This window comes from Pseudorasbora parva, chromosome 18 (assembly GCF_024679245.1).
Source record: "Pseudorasbora parva isolate DD20220531a chromosome 18, ASM2467924v1, whole genome shotgun sequence".
In the NCBI taxonomy this organism is placed as follows: domain Eukaryota; kingdom Metazoa; phylum Chordata; class Actinopteri; order Cypriniformes; family Gobionidae; genus Pseudorasbora; species Pseudorasbora parva.
This window is the reverse complement of record NC_090189.1, coordinates 32,753,439-32,777,399: the sequence shown is the minus strand read 5'-3', so window position 1 is coordinate 32,777,399 and position 23,961 is coordinate 32,753,439. Positions and strand designations below refer to the sequence as shown.

Genomic DNA, 23,961 nt, shown 5'->3' with positions numbered 1-23,961 from the left:
AACTAGCATGCCATGCATACATTTCAACATTTATTTGTAATTACACATTTTACTGATGCTGAAGATTAGCAAAAGGCATTAAGTGGCTTTTTATTTCATTAATATTGTTCGCAAGTACAGTATTAAAAAAATATACTTTTGGACATATTAAATACATTTAAGTGTACTCTCTTTTCACAAGGAAACCACAATTTCTATTCCGCAAAGTTCCTGTTTTTATTAGGCTTTGGGACAAAATATTCACAGCATTGTACATCTGTTCATCTAAACAACAAGACACGCCATTTTCATCCATTTCCCATGCTTCATGCTGTAGCTTACGGCAGTAGAACTTCTGTTCCTCTCTTTGTTGTCTTTACTAGCGTAGCACCAAACTCCCACTCATTATTTTGCAGCGATGGGGAATGAGATTAGCTGTGTGCTACAGTATGTTAATGATTATCTCCATTATTTAAAGAATGAAACATCAAAGCTTTGGCATGTTAGAAATACTGGGAAATATTTTATCAGAGCGTATACAATTAATTAATATCTCTAGATATCGGTTGTACCAGAATCCCTCTTGCTTTTGCAGGTGAGCGTGAGACAGGATGAAAAAGCAGCAGTTGTACTTTTATTAGAAGCATGACAAGTACTTGTGCTCCATATTTTATCCTCCTACACACAGAGCTCTCAGATGACAGAGGGTAATGCCATTTCTCCTCTGAGCTAACAGCACCCTTGACCCAGAGTGCACTGCTTTGGCCCTCTGGATAGAATGCATTCCGGTCTGTCTGTCCTGCAGAGATGAGTTTTATAAAGAGAGTGTGCATGGGTCTGACTTGGAAATGAAAAACCTTTTCATTTTTTTTTTTGTTTCTTTCATTGTGTTTTATATACCTGCTTTGAAGAAACCATGAGCCTAAAGTATTAAACCAAGACATATAACTTGTCCCACAGCAATTGTGCTCCAGACATGAATGATGCCTCAAATCATGCGGCTTGTTGAAGACAGTTGTGCTGTTACTTTTCTAAATAATCAGACTTATTTTCTTTATAAGAGTATTATGCACAGAATAATTATTGGCATATTATGGGCCATAACTGAGATATATATATATATATATATATATATATATATATATATATATATATATATATATATATATATATATATATATATATATATATATATATATATATATATATATATATATATAGTTTTGCCTAATAAATGTGAATATATTAGTGCTAAACTAAAAAAAGTTTGTGTTTACATAATATGTCTTTGTACTGTGTATAATTATTATGTATATAAATACACACACATTCATGTATACATTTAAGAAAAATGTGCATGTATATTCTGTACATATTTTAACTAATTTATATAATATATAAATATAAACATTTTATATATAAATATTTTTTCCTTAAATATATACATGCATGTGAGTGTATTTGTAATATACATAATAATTATACACAGTTCACACACCTAAATACATACTTTTATTTTGGATGAGATTAATAACGATTAATCGATTTGACTCTCTCTCTCTCTCTCTCTCTCTCTCTCTCTCTCTCTCTCTCTCTCTCTCTATATATATATATATATATATATATATATATATATATATTATATAATTCACAGTATGAGAAATATATATTTATTTTGAGATAATCTAAAGATTATATTTATTTATTATTTATGATTATATTTAATAGCTATGTTATTTGTTATGCTGTTATTTATTGCTTGTAATTTAAAACAACTGTTCAATTTTATTACATTTTAAATATTTTAAAATATAATTTTCTGTTATTCTAACTGTTATATATCCTAATATTTTTTTGTAGAAATCATGATACATCGATACAAAGTTCAATAGAATAGCATTTTTTCCCCCACTTATTTACAGTTCATTTTAAAAATAAAAGTCACTTCACTTGTAAAAGTGTAATTATTTACTGTCACTTGATCAGTGCAATATCTCTGACCTAATATAATATTTACAGATCAAATATTTTGGTAATACTTTACTTTATAAGGCATTAAAACGCATGACAAACAACCAATTCCAAAATATATGCAAATATTATAATGCATTTTAGCTTTGGTAACCTTTATTTATGAAAATATATAATGTATTATAATGTACATTATGAATACCTTTTTAATGCATTATAGATAAGGGCTTTAAACTGTAACCAATATTTTATTTTAGCAGCAATCACAATTGTTGCTGATATTTACTGTTGTTATTATTTTTTGCATTGTATTGATGTGTTTTTGTTGTTGCTGAATTCTTTGACTGAATAGCCGTTTTACTGAATTTTCTCCTCTTTTCTCTGCTTTCCAGGGCCTTATACACATATGAAGATGACAGTAATGATTTAATCCTGTCTTCATCAGGAGGTAGGCTACATCTCAACATACTTCCTGTACAAATATAGATGATCTAATAATAACCAACCAGAACCTAGTCATGCACAAGCAATAACTCTGTCGGCTGTGACTGATGGCATTCATTTGCATTGTTGATGTACCATGATTATGCTGGTGAATGCCACTGTGCGATTGTATCACGACACACAAACCAAACGCATTAAATGTGATACTAACACTGTTGGAGTTGTGCACTGACAAACATCTTTATTGATTTGCTGCGTATCTAAATATGTATAAAAATCAATGGACTGTAATCCTGCCATCTAAGATCAGAACAGATCCCAGACGCTGGCGTCAGTAAGCGTCACTCAGCAGTTGAAATAGTACTGCGTTTTCAAACTATTATGTTGCATCAAACTGCGCGGTCTGTATTTTCCCTCAGAGCTGGAGGAGGGAAACCTGTCATTTCACTCTGATGACAATCATTTAGTCAGTGACTGATGGAAGGTTATTATTTAGGGCTGTGTTGATTAGCACAGAGGACACCATTCACAAGTTAGATTTGTTGTGGGAATTTTGTTTGCAAGAGATTTTCCGCAATGTTTATTTACAGTGAACAGTCTGACTTTCTTATTCTGTGTTTCCTGACTACATATATGTACATGTGTGTGTGTGTATGTGTGTGTGTGTGTGTGTGTGTGTGTGTGTGTGTGTGTGTGTGTGTGTGTGTGTGTGTGTGTGTGTGTGTGTGTGTGTGTGTGTGTGTGTGTGTGTGTGTGTGTGTGTGTGTGTGTGTGACCTGGTAATCCCTACGTTATGGGGACAACATTTCCCCACAAAGATGGCAATATCCGAAATCCTTGTCCTTGTGGGGACATTTTTAGGTCCCCATGAGGAAAACATCTTATAAATCACACAGAAGGAGTTTTTTTGAGAAAGTAAAAATGCAGAATGTTTCCTGTGATGGGTAGGTTTAGGGGCAGGGGCAGTGTAAGGGGATAGGATGTACAGTTTGTACAGTATGAAATCCATTACGCCTATGGAAAGTCCCCATAAAACATGAAAACACGACCGTGTGTGTGTGTGTGTGTGTGTGTGTGTGTGTATAGTATAGCCCAGCCAATCAGATTTAAAATTTCAAGTGCAATTTCAAATGATCAGTTTAAATGACAAGGATTTGTATTTTACTTAGATCCATTTAGTGTACACAAAGTTGGGGAAAATTGCACATTGAAATCATAATCATGGAACTATTGTTTTTTTATGTGGGCAGTAAATGGTGGGCTTATACTGTATGTCTGCTGCTTTGTGTAATTTGAATTTCCTCTTTCCGGAGCAGGAAAGAACTTCCAAAAGAGAGAGAGAGAGAGAGAGAGAGAGAGAGAGAGAGAGAGAGAGAGAGAGAGAGAGAGAGAGAGAGAGAGAGAGAGAGAGAGAGAGAGAGAGAGAGAGTGTGTGTGTGTGTGTGTGTGTGTGTGTGTGTGTGTGTGTGTGTGTGTGTGTGTGTGTGTGTGTGTGTGTGTGTGTGTGTGTGTGTGTGTGTCATATACCTCTTCTGAGAACGATCAGTCACGGTTATCAGGAAGATGGAAAGCCACTTAAATAGGAAACATTTGGAAACCGATGTTACAAATTAGTATTTTATTATGAATTATTGTTTTAATAGTTTTTTTATTTTTATTTCTGTGTTATTTTTTTTAACTAAAAAACATATTTAGATATTATTCATAAAGTGCGTAAAAAATACTACTACTATATACCTGTCAAAAGTTTAGAAACATTAAGGTTTTTGAAGGTTTTTGAAAGTTGCCTCTTAATATCACCAAGGCTGCATTTATTTGATCAAAAATACAGTAAAAAACAGTAACACTGTGAAGTGTTATTTTAATTTAAATGAACTGGTTTCTGTTGTAATACATTTAATACATACATAAAATATAATTTATTCCTGTGATTGATTTCAGCAGCTATTAATCCAGTCCTCAGTGTCACATGATCCTTCAAAAATCATTCTATTATATATCTGTTAATTATCAATGTTTAAAACAGTTTTAGTTGATTTATTTATTTATTTTTGGAAATCATGATACACTGTCTTTTAAATGTTTGGGGTAAGTAAGATTTTAAAAAAGAAATATTTATTTAGTAAAGGCACATTATAGTTTATTAAGACAGTCAGTGAGACATTTATGAAATGAACAAATATTACAAAAAGCCTTGCAAAAAGACTGTTTATAATAAATGCTGTTCTTCTGAACTTTTCATTCAGCTAAGAATCCTGAAAAAAAGAACGTCTCGGTTACGTATGTAACCCTCGTTCCCTGAGGAGGGAACGGAGACGTAACGTCAGTGACTGACGAATGGGGGTTTCGCCTAGAAGCCAATCATCTTCGAGATCTTAGAAAGCGCCCAATGGCAATGCCAATGCCGTGGGCATGCGAAATTTGCATGCGTAACTCCGCCTACCCACCTGGGTATATAAGGAAGTAGCTGGCATGAATCGCATTATGTTACCTGCTGAGGAGCCAAGACTGAACTCTCGGCCGTTCCAGCGGTACAGCGGATGTGGCAACGGGACGTTACGTAACGTCAGTGACTGACGAATGGGGGTCCCAATACAATAACGCCACTCGGCTGTCTTCCAGTGCCCTGCGCAAGCGTGAGAACCCTGATGCAAGTTAGACGGTCAAAGGCCTCTACTTAACGCAGGAATACCAAGGTACACTGGGAGGCATATTCCAGGAGGAGATATGCGCCAAGATGCCTACCCGTAGGGAGGACTTAGGGATACACGTATGACCCCGGGGGGCTGCATACGGAAGATCACTGGGGTACCAGCCGAAGGTGGATTTTTAACCCCAGGAGGTGGCAAGGTTGCCAAGGGAATACACCCGCTCAGGGAGGCTTACGGTGGAAATACACATGTGGGGGTCGCCGGAGGGGAACCATGCACATGGGGCACCTGGCCGGACACGAGTGTCTGGGCTAAGGGCAGACTTACTGGCGACGGCGTCGTCAGTGCTGGAGGAGCTCAGGGCTCTCGGGGAACTCACCTGAGAAGCATATCGCACGTATCCAGTCCGTGGAGTGGAATGGCGAGCAAGCGAAGACACCTGAGCCAATCCATTACCGGCCACTTGTAGAGGCGAGTACATAGTCGGATACAGGCTCCACTCGGAGGTTATAAAACCTGGCGAATGTGTTTGGTGTCGCCCAGCCTGCAGCTCTGCAGATGTCTGTCAGCGGAGCGCCATGTGCTAAAGCCCAAGAGGAGGCCACACTCCGGGTGGAATGGGCCCTGACCCCAGGGGGACATGGGCATCCCTGCTGCTGGTAAGCCAAAACAATGGTGTCCACTATCCAGTGAGACAGCCTTTGCTTTGAGAGAGCCTTCCCTTTCAGCTTCCCACCATAACAGACAAAGAGCTGGTCTGAGGTCCTGAAACACTGCGTCCTGTCTACGTAAGCGCGAAGAGCGCGTACTGGACAGAGCAATGCCAAGGCTGGGTCTGCCTCCTCCAAAGGCAGCGCTTGCAGGTTCACCACCTGGTCTCTGAACGGAGTGGTGGGAACCTTGGGCACATATCCAGGCCGGGGTCTCAGGATCACGTGAGAGTCGGCCGGCCCGAATTCCAGGCACGCTTCGTCAACCGAAAATGCCTGCAGGTCCCCTACCCTCTTGATGAAGGCCAGTGCGGTCAGGAGCGCTGTCTTCATAGACAAGAACTTAACATCTACTGACCGCAAAGGCTCAAATGGGGCCCTCTGCAGAGCACTTAGAACTACTGAGAGGTCCCAAGAGGGTACGAGAGGAGCACGAGGAGGATGTAGTCTCCCCGCACCCCTCAGGAACCTGATGACCAGGTCGTGCTTACTTACCGTTTTCCCGTCCAGGAGGTCATGGTAAGCGGCGATAGCGGCCACATAAACCTTCAGGGTGGATGGAGACAGCCTTCGATCCAACCCTTCCTGGAGGAAAGAGAGCACAGACCCGATCGGGCACTTCCAGGGGTCTTCTTGGCGAGAAGAGCACCAATTGACGAAGAGGTTCCACTTCAACACATAGGCCTGTCTCGTGGACTCGGCCCGAGCGGAAGTGATGGTAGCCACCACCGGAGGTGGTAGGGTACTCAAACCTGCCGCGTCCCGTCCAGGAGCCACACGTGGAGGTTCCAAAGATCGGGACGCGGGTGCCACAGGGTGCCCCGTCTCTGAGAGAGTAGGTCCTGTCTCAGAGGGATTGGCCAGGGAGGGGCTGTCGCAAGGAGCACTAGTTCTGGGAACCAGGTCCGGCCGTGCCAGAACGGGGCGACCAAGATGACCTGCTACTTGTCCTCCCTGACCTTGCACAGAAGACGTGCAAGAAGGCTCACTGGGGGAAACGCATACTTGCGTAGGCCCCGCGGCCAGCTGTGCGCCAGTGCATCCCTGCCGAGCGTGCCCTCGGTCAGGGAATAGTACAGGCTGCAGTGGGACGAGTCGTGGGAGGCAAACAGATCTACCTGTGCGTCCCCGAACTGATCCCAAATCAGCTGGACCGACTGGGGATGGAGTCTCCACTCCCCAGGGATTGGCTGAACCCGTGAGAACTCGTCGGCTGCACGGTTCAGGATCCCCGGGATATGGACAGCACGAAGGGACCTCAGGCGCTTCTGACTCCATAAAACGAGATGGCGGGCGAGTTGAGACATGCGGCGGGAGCGTAGACCGCCCTGGTGGTTGATGTACGCTACTACGGCCGTGTTGTCCGATCTGACTAGTACGTGTTGACCCTTCAGCAACGCTCGGAAGCGGTGCAGGGCGAAACGTACTGCCAGCAACTCGAGGCAATTGATATGCAGGCGGCTCTGGCTCTCTGACCAAGAACCGGTGGCTGCATGTCCATTGCACATGGCACCCCAACCCATGGTGGACGCATCTGTTGATACAACAAAATGCCGGGAAACTCGTTCTAGGGGCACTCCTGCCCGTAGAAAGCTGAGGTTCGACCACTGGGTGAGTGTCTGTCTGCAGGCCTGAGTCACTGGGACCCGGAGCGTGCCAGACCGCCATGCCCATCTCGGGACTCGATCGCGAAGCCAGTGCTGAAGCGGTCTCATATGAAGCAATCCGAGTGGCGTCACCGCGGCTGCAGATGCCATATGCCCCAGGAGCCTCTGAAATAGTTTCAGTGGAACCGCACTCTTGCTCTCTATCTGCCTGAGGCAAGTCAGCAGCGACTGCGCGCGCAAGCCGGTAAGCTGCGCGCACATGGCGACCGAGTCGATCTCCATACCGAGAAAAGAGATCCTCTGCACGGGGCAGAGTTTGTTCTTCTCCCAGTTGACCCGAAGGCCCAAACGAGCTAAGTGGTGGAGAACCAGATCTCTGTGTTCGCACACCCGGTCCCGAGAGTGGCCCAGTATGAGCCAGTCGTCGAGATAGTTCAGGATGCGAACCCCTTGTTGCCTGAGTGGCGCAAGGGCTGCCTCGACAATCTTCGTGAAGACGCGAGGGGACAGAGCTAGCCCGAATGGTAGTACGGCATACTGATATGCCCGCCCTTCAAACGCAAACCGTAGGAACGGTCTGTGTCGCGGAAGGATGGACACATGGAAGTACGCGTCCTTCAGGTCGATCGCTGCAAACCAATCGCATGGACGAACGCATTCGAAAAGGCATTTCGCAGTCAACATCCTGAACGGAAGCCTGTACAGGGATCGGTTCAGGACGCGAAGGTCCCGGATCGGTCGTAACCCACCGGATTTCTTCGGTACAATGAAGTAAGGGCTGTAGAAGCCGGACTTCATCTCGGCTGGAGGGACGAGCTCGACCGCACCCTTCGCCAGTAGGGTCGCGATCTCCGCACGCATGACTGGGGCATTGGACCCCACCATGGTGTACCGGACACCCCGGAAGCGGGGAGGAGCTCGCGCGAACTGAATCGCGTAGCCGAGCCGGATGGTCCGTGCGACCCAGCGGGACAGTCCCGGCAGCTGTAGCCACGCTCCCAGGGAGTGTACCAACGGGGTCACGCGGAGCACCGGCGTACCCTCGGTGGGGCAGCGAGGCAGCGTTACCGGCCCGGACTCGGGTGGCGTAGCGGCCCGGTGTCGGGGCGGCGGTAACAGCTGCGCCCTGACAGAGGAGACCAGGGAAGGACTCCGGGGTCCAGGGAAGGGCGTTCCACTGGGGTCTGCTCTGAGAGGGGGCTGGCGACAGAGAGGGACGAGAGCGGCGTGGCCCGGGGGCGGCGCACACTGCCGTCACCGGTCTCTGGGTGCTCAGGGATGGGTTAATCAGTTCTTTCCTGCAAAGCTTGCTGCTGACCCGTGGGCCAGCAGCTGGACAAAGGATTCTCCCCCGGCCCTCCACCGGGAGAAGGGGCGGACCTGCCACCGTCCCATGAAAGAACTGCCCATCCCAGAGCTGTCCGCATCCGGAGCGCCGCTGGCCTTATTTTCAGCAGGCTGCGGGGCTGGCGCAGACTGGTACGGCTTCCTGCAGCGCGCCCTGTGGCGTGGCCAGGGTGAAGGCTGCTGCTGTGGCCACGCGGGAGGGGGTCGCAGGAAGTCGTCCTAGCGGCGAGGAGGCTGAGGCAACTGTGCCGGCGGCGCTTAGGTGCAGCAGCGGGCCGCCGGGGCAGATGGCCTCAGTCTGCCTCTGGGGACAGCCAAGAACTGTTGGGCGCAGTCCCTGACCGTGCCGCCGATAAGGCCGGCCTGGGATATGGGCGAGCTGAGGAGGCGGGCTCACTCAGCCGTCCCACATCGACCAAGTAAGGCCAGTTGTCTTTCCCGGACCACAGCTGTGGACATCTCCTGACCCAGGGGGCGTGTGGTCACCTATGCCGCGCTGGGCGGGATCGGTGGCGGCACGCCTTTCTCGAGGCAGTGTTACCGGCCCGGACTCGGGTGGCAAAGCGGCCCGGTGTCGAGGCACTGGTAACGTCTGCGCCCTGACAGAGGAGACCAGGTAAGGACTCGCGTTCCACTGGGGTCTGCTCTGCGAGGGGGCTCGTAAGCCCTGGATCAGCTCTGTCCTCGTGCATACGCATCGGGGCGGCAGCTTACCCCATAGCACTGCTGGACTACGCCACCGAAGTAGACGAGCCAGCAGGCTTGGGAGGGCGCTTAGGATAGCCTCACCGCTTCAAGTCAAAGCACTCAGTGGACACCGTAGTGCGCAACAGAGCACCTGACTGAGGGGGAGGGACCCCAGTGTACCCTTAGGCCGCGACCCCTCGAGGGCAGAGAAGGCGGAGGAGACCACCAAACGGTCGCGGGAAGACCCGGAGATCTCCCGGACCGCGTGCACTCCTCATGCATCTCGGGAGCGAAATGGCATTGGGGGCGGGGCCCGCAGCTGTCGGGTGCCACCTCCAAAAACCAATCGCCCAACCGCGAGCACTCGTGACAGGGTGGAGATTCACACCAGCCCGAGGCTCGCGGCTGCCCGAGATAACATGGCTGTCAACTCTAGGTCAGATTCTACAGTGCTACCACACCCGGAGGCGGAGCATAGCCGAATCGTCATCCCCAAAGGACTCTAGCCCACCTTGAGATGCGGCAATCGACCTCTCGCCGCTATCTGGAGTATGAACGAAACGAACGGGGCGTCAGCAGACGGTCCCGCTGCTTCAGTCCAACACTCACTGGAAGCGATGTGCAAGAGGGCGGGAGTGGCCCGAGGAATGATCGTCGGGGTTCTTAATACCACAGCACCGCCCTCAGGTCACCCTGGCCACCAGCCAAAGTACCACCTCTCTCGGAGATGGTAGATCGGGGTGTGGCAGAGGGGACTCTCTCTCTTTACAGAGATCATTGAGTCTCGACCACAACATCGCGATGGTCATGTTCCCACAGAGGGAACACAGCACATCCACAAACACTGTCCGAACGTGCTGGGCCCAAACACGTCGAGCAGTGAATGCGTACCAAAGACAGCAACAGATATCGACCGCACCCGGAAGTGCGCGGGCAACCCGTCTTGAAAAAGACGTGCCACACGCAAGCTCTTTTTGTGAGAGGAAGCTCTGCAGAGTGCCGAAGCGCCCAGGGAAAACACACACAGCTGTTGCAGATCACTGCACAGATCAGCAGGCAGGCAATGTGAGATCGCTGGAACGCGCCGTTACACCAACACCCTGGAGAACCGCTCGTCTCGAAGACTGAAGAGAGGACTTCAGAATTCAGGCTTGCCGGAGTGAAGAGATGCTCTTGGCTCCGAAGCAGAAACATAATGCGATTCATGCCAGCTACTTCCTTATATACCCAGGTGGGTAGGCGGAGTTACGCATGCAAATTTCGCATGCCCATGGCATTGGCACTGCCATTGGGCGCTTTCTAAGATCTCGAAGATGATTGGCTTCTAGGCGAAACCCCCATTCGTCAGTCACTGACGTTACGTCGGAGTGACTGAACGAAAGGGAACCACAGTTACCACAAAAATATTAAGCAGCACAATTCTATTTAACATAAATAATAAGAAGAAATGTTTCTTTAGCACTAGGTCAGGATGTTAGAATGCTTTCTAAAGGATCATGTGAAGCTGAAGACTTGAGTAATGATCTAGAACATTCAGCTATGCCATCACAGGAAAAATAAAATATTTTAAAATATATTACAACTTTATTCAAATTGAAATAATATTTCACAGTATAACTGTCACCATAATATTCTCATCATGTTCTCCTTTGTTCAGTTTTCCCGCTCCTCATTATTAGTTAATTAATGTCAGCGGTGTTCTTTTAATTATCCTCGTTTGTGTTTGCTATATAAGTATATGAGTCCCTCATATTCATTCTCTGTTTGATCTATGTTACATTTAGTGTGTGTTGCACTGCCTGCTTATTCATTTTGTGTACCTTTATTAAATATCTTATTGGAACTTAATCCTCATCTTCGTCTGCCTTTCTGTAACCACCCGTGACAGAAGACCGAACCATGAACCATGGATTATGCTCGAGAGCATTTTTGTGTCTTTTACTGGAAGTTTTTTTTTCTGTCTTGTCATCACCAAGTCCCCATGACATTGAGAGTCTGAAGTCATTGTTCTGGATTGGGGCAAACTGTCACCCTCCTGTTGACCTCCCAGACACCACCAATCTGAACTAGAAATAAACCATCATCCGCTGTCTGGAGAGCGTCCGCCCCTGATCAGGACAAAGCCAGACCCAGAGCCCGAAACACAGCGTTAGACCGCGGGGGACTTGTGTGATCCCCCCGCAGATGGAGAGTTCCCACCTGCCGTGAGGCGTCAGCCAGAGCCCGAGAGAAAGAGGACAGAGCCGCCCCTCACCCCGGAAGTAGAGCTCCAATGCTAGAGTCCAGCGGTGCGAGCCCACGACAGCAGCGGGTGAGGGACGAGGGAAGGGACAATGAGGACTGGCTAATAGACTTCAGCAAGGAAATAGAAATTCCCACCCTGTCCCACTCGGTACTTTCATCACAGTTTCTAGACTGCACCATGGACTATGATTTTCTTTCGTCAACCTGAAGGGACTGTTATATTTACAGAGTCTGTCATATCTTCTGTTGTCACCATCATTGCAAAGTTCAGCCAGTCCTCCAGCCTCGCCATTGCCGGATGTATGCAGCCCTACGCCGTTTCCGTGGAAGCCCTGCTATAACGTCGAGCCTCGGATCTCTTCGCTCCATTTCGGCCTGTCGGCTCTGTCTTGGCTCCTCCCACCTTCGGCTCCACTGGAGACCCTCGTCCTACCGGCTCCCCCTTTGTTTGTCATTACACAGCTTCTGCCACCAACCTGATTTACAATATTTACAATATAATATTTATTTATAAAGCACATTTAAAAACAACCAAGGCTGACCAAAGTGCTGTACATAGCAGAGAATAAAATGCAGAGCAGTACAGGACAAAAGAAACAACTGAAAAAATAAAACAAAAATAAAAATAAAAAGCAGTAATCATATCAGAGGCAATGAGCATCAAAAGCAAGAGAAAACAAAAAAGTCTTTAAAGAAGATTTAAAGATGGAAACTGAAGGAGCCAGTCTGAAATAGAGAGGCAGACTGTTCCAAAGTTTTGGGCCTGCAGTCGCAAAAGCACGGTCACCTCGTTTTTTAAGCCTGGATCTAGGTACGATGAGAAGACAGTGATCGCTGGATCTCAAAGTACGAGAAGGAGTGTATGGACAGAGCAGATCAGTCAGGTATTGAGGGGCCAAATTGTTAAGAGCTTTATACACAAAAAGTAAAATTTTAAAATCAATTCTGAATTTAACAGGTAGCCAATGAAGTTTGATTAAAATAGGGGTGATCGACTCATACTTCCGTGTCCCAGTGAGGAGTCTAGCTGCTGCATTTTGCACTAATTGTAGGCGAGAGAGAGAAGACTGAGATAGACCAAGGTAAAGTGAATTACAGTAGTCTAGTCGTGATGTTACGAATGCGTGAGTCACTATTTGAAGATTGCTCTTAGTTAAAAACGGTTTCACTTTAGAGATTTGGCGGAGCTGAAAAAAGCATGACTTTACAACAGCACTGATCTGCTTCTCAAATTTTAAGTTGTGGTCAAACAGAAAGCCCAGATTTCTTGCGCAATTTGTTTCATACGGTGCGAGAGAACCACGCTCAGCATCAAACACACAGTTATCCTTAAGCCCAAAGATAATTATTTCGTTTTTATTTTCGTTTAGAAAGTTACTTGAAAAAGGTTTAGAAAGTTACTTGAAAGCCAAAGTTTAAGATCACTTAAACAGGCAAACAAGGGTTGTAGACCATTCTTATCATTATGTTTTAAAGGAAAATAAATCTGAGTATCGTCAGCATACAAATGGAAGGATACATCATATTTATTAAAGATGGAAGCCAGCGGTAACAGATACAGAATAAACAATATGGGGCCGAGGATTGATCCCTGTGGGACTCCGCAGTTCAGAGGTACACTAGTGGAGGATTGATGACCAATACGGACACTAAAACATATATTGTTCAGATAAGAGCGGAACTACTGCAAGACAACGCCTCGAAAACCCAAAGATGTCTCCAGACGTCGCAACAGGACCTCATGGTCAACTAAGTCACATGCAGAACTCAAATCTAGTAAGACTAAGGCCATTGATTTCCCAGAGTCAGTTTCATTGAAAATATCACTTGACACTCTTAAAAGAGCAGATTCAGTTCTGTGTAGAGCTTTAAAACCAGATTGAAATGTTTCATGGAGAGAATTTGCGGATAAGTATGATTGTAGTTGAATCAGTGAATCAGATTTCACATAATTCTGTAAAATGAACACGGACCCTTAACTCAAAATCTGTGGTAGTTTCACGGAATCTGCAAAAATTCTGTGATGGGTCCACGGAAGTGATGCCTATGTAAGTCAATGACAGGCAGCATCCATGGTCTGCACACGGATTCCCAACACACGTTATTCTTTGCATTTTTAAAAGGAGACATAGTTTTATGAATATTTACAGCCTACTTTTATATTTTGGAGCAACAAACGCCACTCCTACACTAAACCCACTCCCAACAAAATATAAAACACATAACAGGCAAATAAATGTACAGGTTTTTATTGCAAAAATGGACCAAAAACAGGATAAAAGTATTAACTCTAACTGTTGCATTCCAAGTCTTCTGAAGTCATACGATATCTTCATGTGAAGAACAGAGTTGATATTAATGTTTAAATCTTTGAAATGATCGCGTCTCATTGTGAACAGAACATGCACTCATTCATATTTCTCATTCAAATAATACACATGACTCTTTGCCATGAATTGGTCACCAAACACACGAGAGCCTATGACATGTTAGCCTACAATCAAAGCTGACGTAATGACCCAATTGGTCACGAGAGCTGACGTGATGTTTCTTCCGGCGGCAATATTTGAAATGAATTAACTTCGGCGGATGGACTTCGACGTTACTGATCGCTTTTGAGGATTTTCTTTACACAAATCAGTCGTTTGGCCTCGGAGCTCTTGGAATATTTGTGCTTTCTGAATAAATTGTGTCTGCAGTCATATCTGCCTGTTATATCCATTTTTTTTTAATATAATGCACAAATGGGTAGTTTTAGGGAAGGGTTTAGGTTGCGTGTTCAAAGCGTGTCTGAATAAAAAGAAAATAAATGTGAATAAAATGATGCTGACTGAATCAAACTGACAAATAAGGTGTTGGAACAGGGAATCCGTGTGTGGACCACGGATGCTGCCTGTCATTGACTTACATAGGCATCACTTCCAATGACCCATCATGGAACAGCGATTCCGTGAAACTACCCCTACAACTTGAGTTAAGGGTCCGTGTTCATTTCACGGAATTATGTGAGACCAGGTTGTCTGGCACGGACCTGCTCTGTTGCGCTCCGTTCCTCTACCCCAATGGCTGCAACGAGTCCCTACTTCCCCTCGGCGTTGTCCTCAGTTCCACCTCTGTCTCCACCTTCGACATCTGTTGCCGTGGCATTGCCTTGGTCGCCAGTGACGTCGCTTGATTCCATCTATGGTCTCCATGTGGTGAGATCTATGCATCAATCATCCTCGTCTCCTGCGGTCATCCCCCAGATGTCGTTAGCCACTACACCACCTTGGCTCCTCAACACTGGAGAGCTCTGGGTCTGCGCCAACAAGCACTCTACAGCTTCTCGTTGTACAGGTTCTCGTTGTCCTGCCGTCACATCCATTCACCATCACGTTTTCCTCCAAAGCCAAAGGGGGCGATATGTCACCATTATGTTCTGTTGGTTTCTTTATCATGGACTTTTAGTCTACCTTCATTCTCATCATGTTCTCCTTTGTTCATTCATTCTCTGTTCGGTCTATATTATATTTAGTGTGTTGCACTGCCTGTCTGTTTATTAATTGTGCACCTTTATTAAATATCGTATTGGAACTTTTTGATCAAATAAATGCAGCCTTGATGACATTGAGAGACTGCTTTCAAAAACATGAATAAAACTTAAAGGGGTACTTCAGCGCTGGGAAGATGAATCTGTATTTAAACTGGGTCATTAATGTAGTAGAAATGTGAAATTATTTTTGAATTTGGTCCTTTGTAGACTGAGAAAAGACAGAAAATGTATTTTTGTCTCATGGGGATGAAAGACTACAATTCCCAGAATGCTTCGCTGCCCTGTGAGGCCATTCCCAAAGCCACCGCTACTGGATTACAGTGACTGAGTTCAGAAATTCAAATTAAATACTGAACCTGTGTGTTCAATATAATGATCGAGTTGCCGCGTGAGTCATAAATGAGCTGATGAGCTCTCGTGATGAGAGCTGAGGTAATCGCGACCACGTTCGTGGCATACATTCACAACGTGTTTTCAGTTCATGCCTTTGGAAGCTTAACTTTCATAGAAATTAATTTGAGAAGTTAAAACACTTACATTGCTTAGCATCCGTTTAAATTAATGCCTGTAGCTGAGCTGTGCTGTAAGTGTGATCTCCATCCCCCATGCACGAGTTGAAAACATGCGGAAATGGCTCCCTCTGCTGGCTGTAGTCTTTAGCCTCTGGGCAAACATTCCTAAGGTGAAGGAAATATTGTCAATTTGCGTAACAAGAGGAATTTTTCCAGAAATAAAATGCATAAATCTCTCCTCTCAGGGGGATATAAGAGGGGGGAGCACGATCATTTGAATATACTCCAGGGTTTCTACTGATACAAAGCCATATGCTAATCGCTGAAGTAACCCTTTAATATTTCTACACTTTTGACTGGTATTGTATATACATACTTAAAACAAGAGGAATTTATTTCAGAATCAAACTGCAAGACATTAACTATTTTTTTAGAGAAGTATTTTCTTATCCCAATGGAAAAGTACTTAATTTCATTCTCTGAAAACAAACATGATATCTTATGTCTTACATTTATCTTAAAGGGTTTCTTCAGCGATTAGCACATGGCTTTGTATCAGTAGAAACCCTGGAGTATATTCGAATGACCGTGCTGGGAATTGTAGTCTTTCATCACCATGAGACAAAAATAAATTCTCTGTCTTTTCTCAGTCTAGAAAGCACCAAATTCAAAAATAATTTTACATTTCTACTTCATTAATGATCCAGTTTAAATACAGATTCATCTTCCCAGCGCTGAAGTACCCCTTTAACTGATATAGAAAATCTGTGTCTAAATGATTCTTATAAAAGCAGAAAATCCTTTTCTGATGTGGTGGCGGCCAGACCCCACACATAAGCCGCACAATCCTATTTCCTAAAGTAATTATGAAATGACTACTTGACTAAAGATGCAACATTTAGAAGGTTAGATTATAAAGCATGTTCTATTACTGTGTGGTCAGGCCAATATGGACCATATATTTTTACTAAAAACAAGACATAAAATAGAATTACAGTTATCATTATTGCAATTACTACAGCACTAACTGATGCAAAAAAACAGACTTTTCTTTCTAAACTCTGTGATTGTTGTGTTTGACAGATGGCGGTCTGGCAGAGATCGCCGTAACCTTCGATAACACCCGGATCATGTACGGTTTCTGCAGCCTGAAGGAGCCCACCGCCGCTCTGCCACGCTACGTCCTCATCAACTGGGTGAGATGATGCAACAATCTGCATTCAGTGACACTGAAACTTTGCAAGCCGTTAGCAAGAACACTTTAGCTCTAGAGGTCGACAATGACAGATCAGTTAACATAACCACAGTCAGTCGTCATCAGTGGCGGCCTTTAATCATACATAGATTCTTACGAAAGCAGGAAATCATTTTGTGAGTGTGGTGGGAGCTAGACCCCAAATCTAATCCATATATTTAGCCCCCACAATCCTGAATTAGTAGTTATAAAATTACTCCTTCGCTAAAGATCCAAGATTAAATTAGATTAGAAGACCAGTATGACAGTTAGTGACTTGAAGGCGGTTTTTCAGTAAATAAGGCTCCAGTCATATGTTTAGGTCTCCAATTGATTGATATACACTAGTCAAAAGTTTAGAATATTTTTTCTTTTTTTCTTTTATTACATTAAACACACTGCTCACCAAGTCTGTATTTTTTTTTAAATACACTGAAAAAACAGTAATATTGTGACATTATTACAATTTAAAATTATTGTTTTTAATTTGTATATATTTTAAACTGCAACTTATTTCTGTGATGCAAAGCTGCATTTTCAGCATCATTACTCCAGTTGTCATGGTCACATGATCCTTCAGAAATCACTCTAATATGCTGATTTGCTGCTGAAGAAACATTTATTGTGCTGCTTAATACTGGTTGTGGAAAATGTGGTACACTACCATTCCAAAGTTTGTTTTTTTGTGAAAAAAAAAAAAAAAAAAAAAAAAAAAATTGTGCAACAGGGATGCAATAAATTGTTTAAAAGTTTATAATGTTACAGAGGATTTCTATTTTGAATACATTTTCAATCAAGAATCCTGAAAATATGTGTCACAGTTTCCACAAAAATAATTCCACCAGTAATATTTGAGCACAAAATTAGCATATTGGTATGATTTCTGAAGGATCATGTGACACTGAAGATGTAATGAGTAATGATGCTTAAATTTTAGCTTTGCCATCACAGAAAACATTTTTATTCTATAAAAATATGTTGCAAATAGAAAGCATAAAATACTTGTTTCTTAATTATCACAAACTTTTGACGAGTTGTGTAAATCATTCAATTTGAAGTTTGAACCAATATTTTGAATATTGGTCCAAAAAAAATAATGTATAAAAATCGAAGTACTGCCTATTGCACACAACTCATATGAAAGACTTAAATACTTTCATTATTTTCATATGCTTGTTTAATTGCAAGCATGTTTTGTACTTTGTATTCTTAGTACTTATCCCTTTATGTCACAGCAATTATTTTAAATTGTGTGAGCTTCTTTATTTTGAAAGGGTGCTGATCAGAGAAGCCTCCCGGTTGTTAGTTGAATTATTGAAGCAACAGTATCTCTTTAAATGTATTGTTGCCTTGGAAACGCACTTCATGGTTGCAGTGAAACACAGTATTCACCTCAATTTAAGGTTCAAGGATGTGATTATCAATTTTTGGTTATATGAATGCAGTGGGAGATTGTAACTACTTATGGGGCAATCTGAGACAATTATATATTGGCAGTACTCTGAAGTGTGCTAGACTATTTCTTTTTAAATTCACTCTCCAGTTGTATTCTCTGAATAAACACATACATGACAATGTGTGTTCAGGTTGGTGAAGATGTGCCCGATGCCAGGAAGTGTGCCTGCGCCAGCCATGTAGCCACCATAGCCGATTTTTTCCAGGTGGGTCTCCCAAAGGTAAAACAAACATCTTTTACTTCCTTTTAAATTAGGTAATGATCCATTTCATCTGAACCCACTGTCACTCATTTTGAAATCATTTTTTCCTTTGAGCATGTGAGGGGTGTTTGCTGTTAGGTTTCACAGTCATTTTTTGTCTGAAAATAAGGAAATATGCCTGAACCAAAACAATTTTCTTTGTTAATGTTGGGGTGAAGCTTACAAAGCAGTGAAGGGTCTAGTTCACCACAAAATCAAATAAAAGAAATAAGTAAATAATATTTTGCTTAGAGAATTTTTATTTTATTTTACTTAATGCACAATAGATATTATACATATTGGTTATTGAATCATTTGCCTAATTTTTGTTATTTTTTAAACATTATTTTTGTGATAATTAAGCATGTTTCCCCACCCTATTTCTGTAATGCACAACGCAATCTAGTTATCATTACCATAAAGCAAAAAAGTCTTAACATTTACATTTACATGGTATTTACATTTCAGTGAAGTTCATGCAGATTTTTATATAAAAAAATATGTCCAGACAATATGATCTTTATTACTTTGTCACAGTAATAAGAATCAAATAGGAATCATAATTGAGAATAATGAAGATTAAATTAAAAATGTCTTAATCTTAATAAAACATCTTAATTCACTACAATGAGAACTGGTGAGGAAATATGGCACATTTTCATAACATTTTTTAGAATTTATTTTAATTAATAAATCGTATCAGGTTACATAAGTAATCAAGTTCACTGAGAAGGGAGTGAAACACTGAGTAATAAACTTGCCACTGTAGGAACACTTCTGGTTGGTGTCTAAAGCACGTGTGAAAACACACCAATCATAATTTGCTGATGTTATGTCAAGTGACGTAGCGTAGCACATAAGACCATAAAAGGGCACCTATGTGACGGAATCTCCAGATTGTAATTGTCTGATGAAGCCACATAGGCATGCCCAAAGTCTGGCACTGCATCATGGTATTGATTTCGATCTAAGTTTTCAAATTAATATCCAAATTAAAGTAATTACTAAATTAACTGTATCAATAATATCACTGATCTGCCCGCATTGTCACTATATGATAAATTGAAATGAGCTGATGACATTACCGTTTTCTCCAGAGCGACTGTATAGCTGACTGTACAGACTGTACATTTTGACTATAAAATTTGCAATATTGGTGAAATATTTTCCTGTTTAACACTGAAAAAATCGTTATTGTAAAAGCACTATATAAATAAAGTTAGCTTGGCTTGATGCTGTTGGAAAGTTGCAGCACACTGAGGGAAGATGACCGCCTAGCAAAGAAGATACCTGCCTATTAATAGGATTCAAGGCCTTGAAGCAGCAAACTGGCATGGACCACGCAAACAAATTGAAGAGAGGATTCATGCCCGTAAGACACTTCCACCTCCTGAATCACCAAGGCTGGGGGATAAGTAAAGACGCCCCCTGAGAGCCACAAAGAAAATCTGGTGCACAATGTCAGGGTGTTCCCCCTGGGAAGGGACTCCCTTAGGTATTTTGGATAGTGCCTTGGAAGATGCTACACCCCTTGTGGAGTGCGCTCTGACTCCTAAAGGCGAAGTAACGCCTCATAGGCCACATCTGTTCTCCAATGTGAAAGGCGTTGCTAGGTGAACGCAGATTCATTGCTGCAACCTTTAAGCAAACCAGCAGTTTAGTGTATTTATGCCACTGGCCTGAGCGGTAGATGAAAATCCTATGTGAATAGCAGAAGCCTTTCTTGCTCCAGTGATTCATGCAGCGGAAGAAGAAGGCCTGAAGTACGACAGGATGTGGAAGGCTGTAACCGCATTAGGCATGATTATTGCATCAGCCAGATGCGGACAGCATTGGTTCTTCGTTCGGATCAGTAGAATTCCAAGAGCGAGCTTTTAAGTCCAAAAAGAGATTCTCAGAGTCAGTGGATATGGCATAAGAAATGCGGGCACCCATCTCCAACTCCACCTGCAAACTCCATGATCAAAGCTGCCATGCTGCCTCAGTAGGCACAGAACACAAACCCAAAGCCTGACTCCCATCCCTAGAGAAGAGAGCCAGGAAGGAACGGTAAGCCTTTTGGAGAAATTCTCACAATAAATACAGTTAGTCCCCTTTAAGGACTGACCAAGCACATTTTGAATGTAATCTGGTGCAGAATCCAAGCAGGCAGAGGCTATTCTGAAAGGTCATGCAGATCTTCTGCTCTTCTAAAGAAATTATGTGATAGAGGAGCCACTTAAAACATCAGTGCCTACTCTGAGGCTCTATGGGTTCAGACTGAACTTCTGATAAACCTTTCAGGACCAAGCAGGCTAACCCTGCTGAAAGAGGTGCTTGTGGTGGAACTCTAGCATTGTACCAACCAAGCAGGGGGCTGGGTTCAAGTGTTGTGGAGGAAGGAGCTCTGGAACTCCCAACAACTCCAATTGAGAGACTGGAATCTATGAGCTGTTGCCCCTCAAGGGTCAGACCCAAAGTTTCCAGATCTCTGGCTGGATAGATTATGATAGATCGACCACTGAAGTTGAGACAGGAGGTCTCTCCGGATGGGAATCTCTTAAGAAGTGCCATTCAGGATAGACACCAGATCCTAGAACCATACTTAGGCTGACCAAAATGGAGCCACTAATAATAGGTGGACTCTGTCTTGGCGAAACTTCACTAGAACTTCCAGGAGCAGAGCTATCGGAGGAAAGGCGTACAGAGGAAGCCTCGGCCACATCTATACCATGGCATCCAGCCCCAAAAGAGCTGGAGGTTCGACGGTGAACTAAAGGGTACAATGGGTCGACTTCTCAGAGGTGAAAAAGACCACTTCCTCTTGACCCTAGCTCTGCCATATGGACTCCACCACCTGTGAATTGAATGGCAATTCTCCGGGCCTAAGCCCATGCCTAGACAGATTTGCATGCCCCAGAATATAGACTGCCCCCCTTTACAATTTAGTCTTTAAAACTGTTTCTCAAATATTGTTAATGCCTTAGCCTAGCCTGATGCTACCAATAACAGCAAGGATTAATTCCACACATACAGGAGATAAACGTGCCTACTTCAGGGTCGAACCCCATGCTACCCCTAGAAAAGTGGTTCTCTGACTTGAAGATAACATACTTTTCTTGAGGTTCAGCCTAAGACCTATGCACCTTATAGGAGCGCGAACTCGACCTCAATGCTGAGCCAACTCCTCTAACCTAGGATCAGCCAGTCAAAGTAATTCACTACACAAATGCCCATGATTAGATTGGCCTACTGCCCTAACAAGCTTACATTTCCTGATGCAGTTGGCGGGTGCTACACTCCGGCAGGGTTGCTGAGCAAAGTTCAGGTGGGATCCCGCTAGAAACTTCTTCTTCCTTTGTACAAAACAGCTCCTTAAACTAGGAATATACTATGATACCCAATACTGTGGTGTGACCCACTTTCCCCCGAGGGAACTTGCACTCAGGCCACTGAAATCCATAGCATCAGGGCTTGAGATAGAAAGGTGGGTTCTCTGTTCAGTGCCCTTGCAAGAATAACTGAACGTAATAAAAAGGGGGGCTAGCTAAAAGGAAATGCCCATTATTTTCTAGAGGGGCAGACAGCCTTAACAACCTACTTGGCAGAATCCTGCAGGAGACTGCTTCTTCCTGAAACATGGAACCTGGCGGGATAGCAAGACAGTTCTTTGAGGGAATCAGGGAGGAGTGAGCATCCATTTTATAGTGGTGTGACACACTTCTCCCCCGAGAGGGTTTTCCCTCAGGCCACTGAACACCGTAGCGTCAGGGCTTGTAGATATGAAAGGTGAATTGCTCTGTTCGTTGCCCTGAAACAGCTCACTGACAGGGACCTCACAGAGTCCGTAAATTAGCCAGACAAGTTGTTCTCCGCAGCCAGAGAGAGAAAAAGAGACACCTGTCGGATCTCACCGCAAACTGCAAGATCCACACACTTCGGCAAACGCAGGATTCGAGCCATGAGGTTGCTTTCAAAATCGGTAGAGAGGACAAGAGATAGAGCAACATGTGTCTCAAGTTCCACCTCTGCCATCTTAATTTGCGATCCCCATGATCGAAGCTTCAGAGCCGCCTCGGCAGACGAGTGACCCGAACTGTGAGCTGCAAACGCCTGACTCCGATTGCTTGTGGAGAAAGTCAGGCAGGAGCAGAGATTCCTCTATCACGAAATCCTCAAAAAGAGGACAGTCAGCTTTTTCAAGGTCGGGCCGAGCATGCTCAGCTCCCAAACACATAACACACTTATGTATGTCATCCCCCATTGTAAAGTTGGAGCATGTCAACACAAAAAAACTCCTGATCTTAGCATTTCTGCTAAAATGTTGTTCACATAGTTGTTTTACTAAATAAGGACAAGAACATTTATACAGAATATTTATTATTTTCTTCATTTTATTGTATTTCAGTATATGCATACAAATAAAAGTTTTATTTTTTATTTTATTTGAGTGGAATGACTCAAATAAAATATCAGTGGAATGACCTTAATTAGGAAACATTAAAGTACAAATAATATAGATCATAATTTTCACAATGCTTCCATTAAATAAACACAATAAAAATTAAATGTAATAATTAGATTTATTTTGTTTTATTCATTTATATGTACAGTATATCCATAGAAACACAATGTTTAATTGTTTTCACTGAAAGAACTTTAATTAGAAAACAGTACATTTATTTCTAGGATATACATAACATTTATTTTAAATACATTTTTGTTTAGTTGCGTTTTGTTTTATTTTGTTCAGTGAAATGAGACCAGAATGTGTTTCCGTGAGATTTACCCATTGACATATAATTAGTGTTTTGCAGAAGTGTTCATTTCAAACATTGACTCATCATACATGAATTTCTTACTAACATGTTTTTCAGTTCTATTCAATACCACCATCCCCTGTGTTGCTGTTTAGGCTTTCTGTATGACTCTGTTTAGTAGCTGCCTCTTTAGCTCTGCTGTAATTCAGTCCTGTGCTCCAGTAGATAAGAGTAAATCACCAAGTCATGTGGGTGGGCCGCAGAGTCTTGGTGGGTTTGTTGGATGTGTGTGTGTTTCTGAGTGTATGTACCTAACAGCTGGTAATGTGCAGCAGAAGATGTTTCTAGATGACTAACTCGCTCCTCTTCAGGGCTATTGTGTTGGAGGTGTCTGTCGGTGTGAGGCATTTGAATGGGGGGCCGCTTGGCTTTTCAAACCTCTCAATCTCTTCAGCGTGGGTGTGTGGGCGAGAAAGGGAGAGAGAGAGAATAGAGGTATTGAGGTAGAGAAATTCCACGATAAAACATCAGCGAGACAACCAAGGCCGCAACAGAGATTGTGCTTTTGGGTTGAAAGAGAGATGGTGCTATCAGGAATGAATTGATC

At 43.5% G+C, this 23,961-nt stretch overlaps 1 protein-coding gene across 9 annotated transcripts in view; it reads left to right on the top strand.

Moving 5' to 3' along the window:
• Window positions 1-23,961, top strand: part of dbn1 (drebrin 1) — a 130,914-nt gene that overhangs the window by 76,453 nt on the left and 30,500 nt on the right. For 6 of the 9 annotated variants that reach the window (XM_067423381.1, XM_067423382.1, XM_067423389.1 and 3 more), the window contains exons 2-4: window positions 2,343-2,398; window positions 16,768-16,880; window positions 18,505-18,594. In XM_067423381.1, coding sequence (XP_067279482.1) covers window positions 2,343-2,398; window positions 16,768-16,880; window positions 18,505-18,594 — 259 coding nt within the window. The remainder of the gene's footprint in view (window positions 1-2,342; window positions 2,399-16,767; window positions 16,881-18,504; window positions 18,595-23,961) is intronic. The other 3 variants (XM_067423387.1, XM_067423386.1, XM_067423385.1) reach the window with 1 other exon arrangement.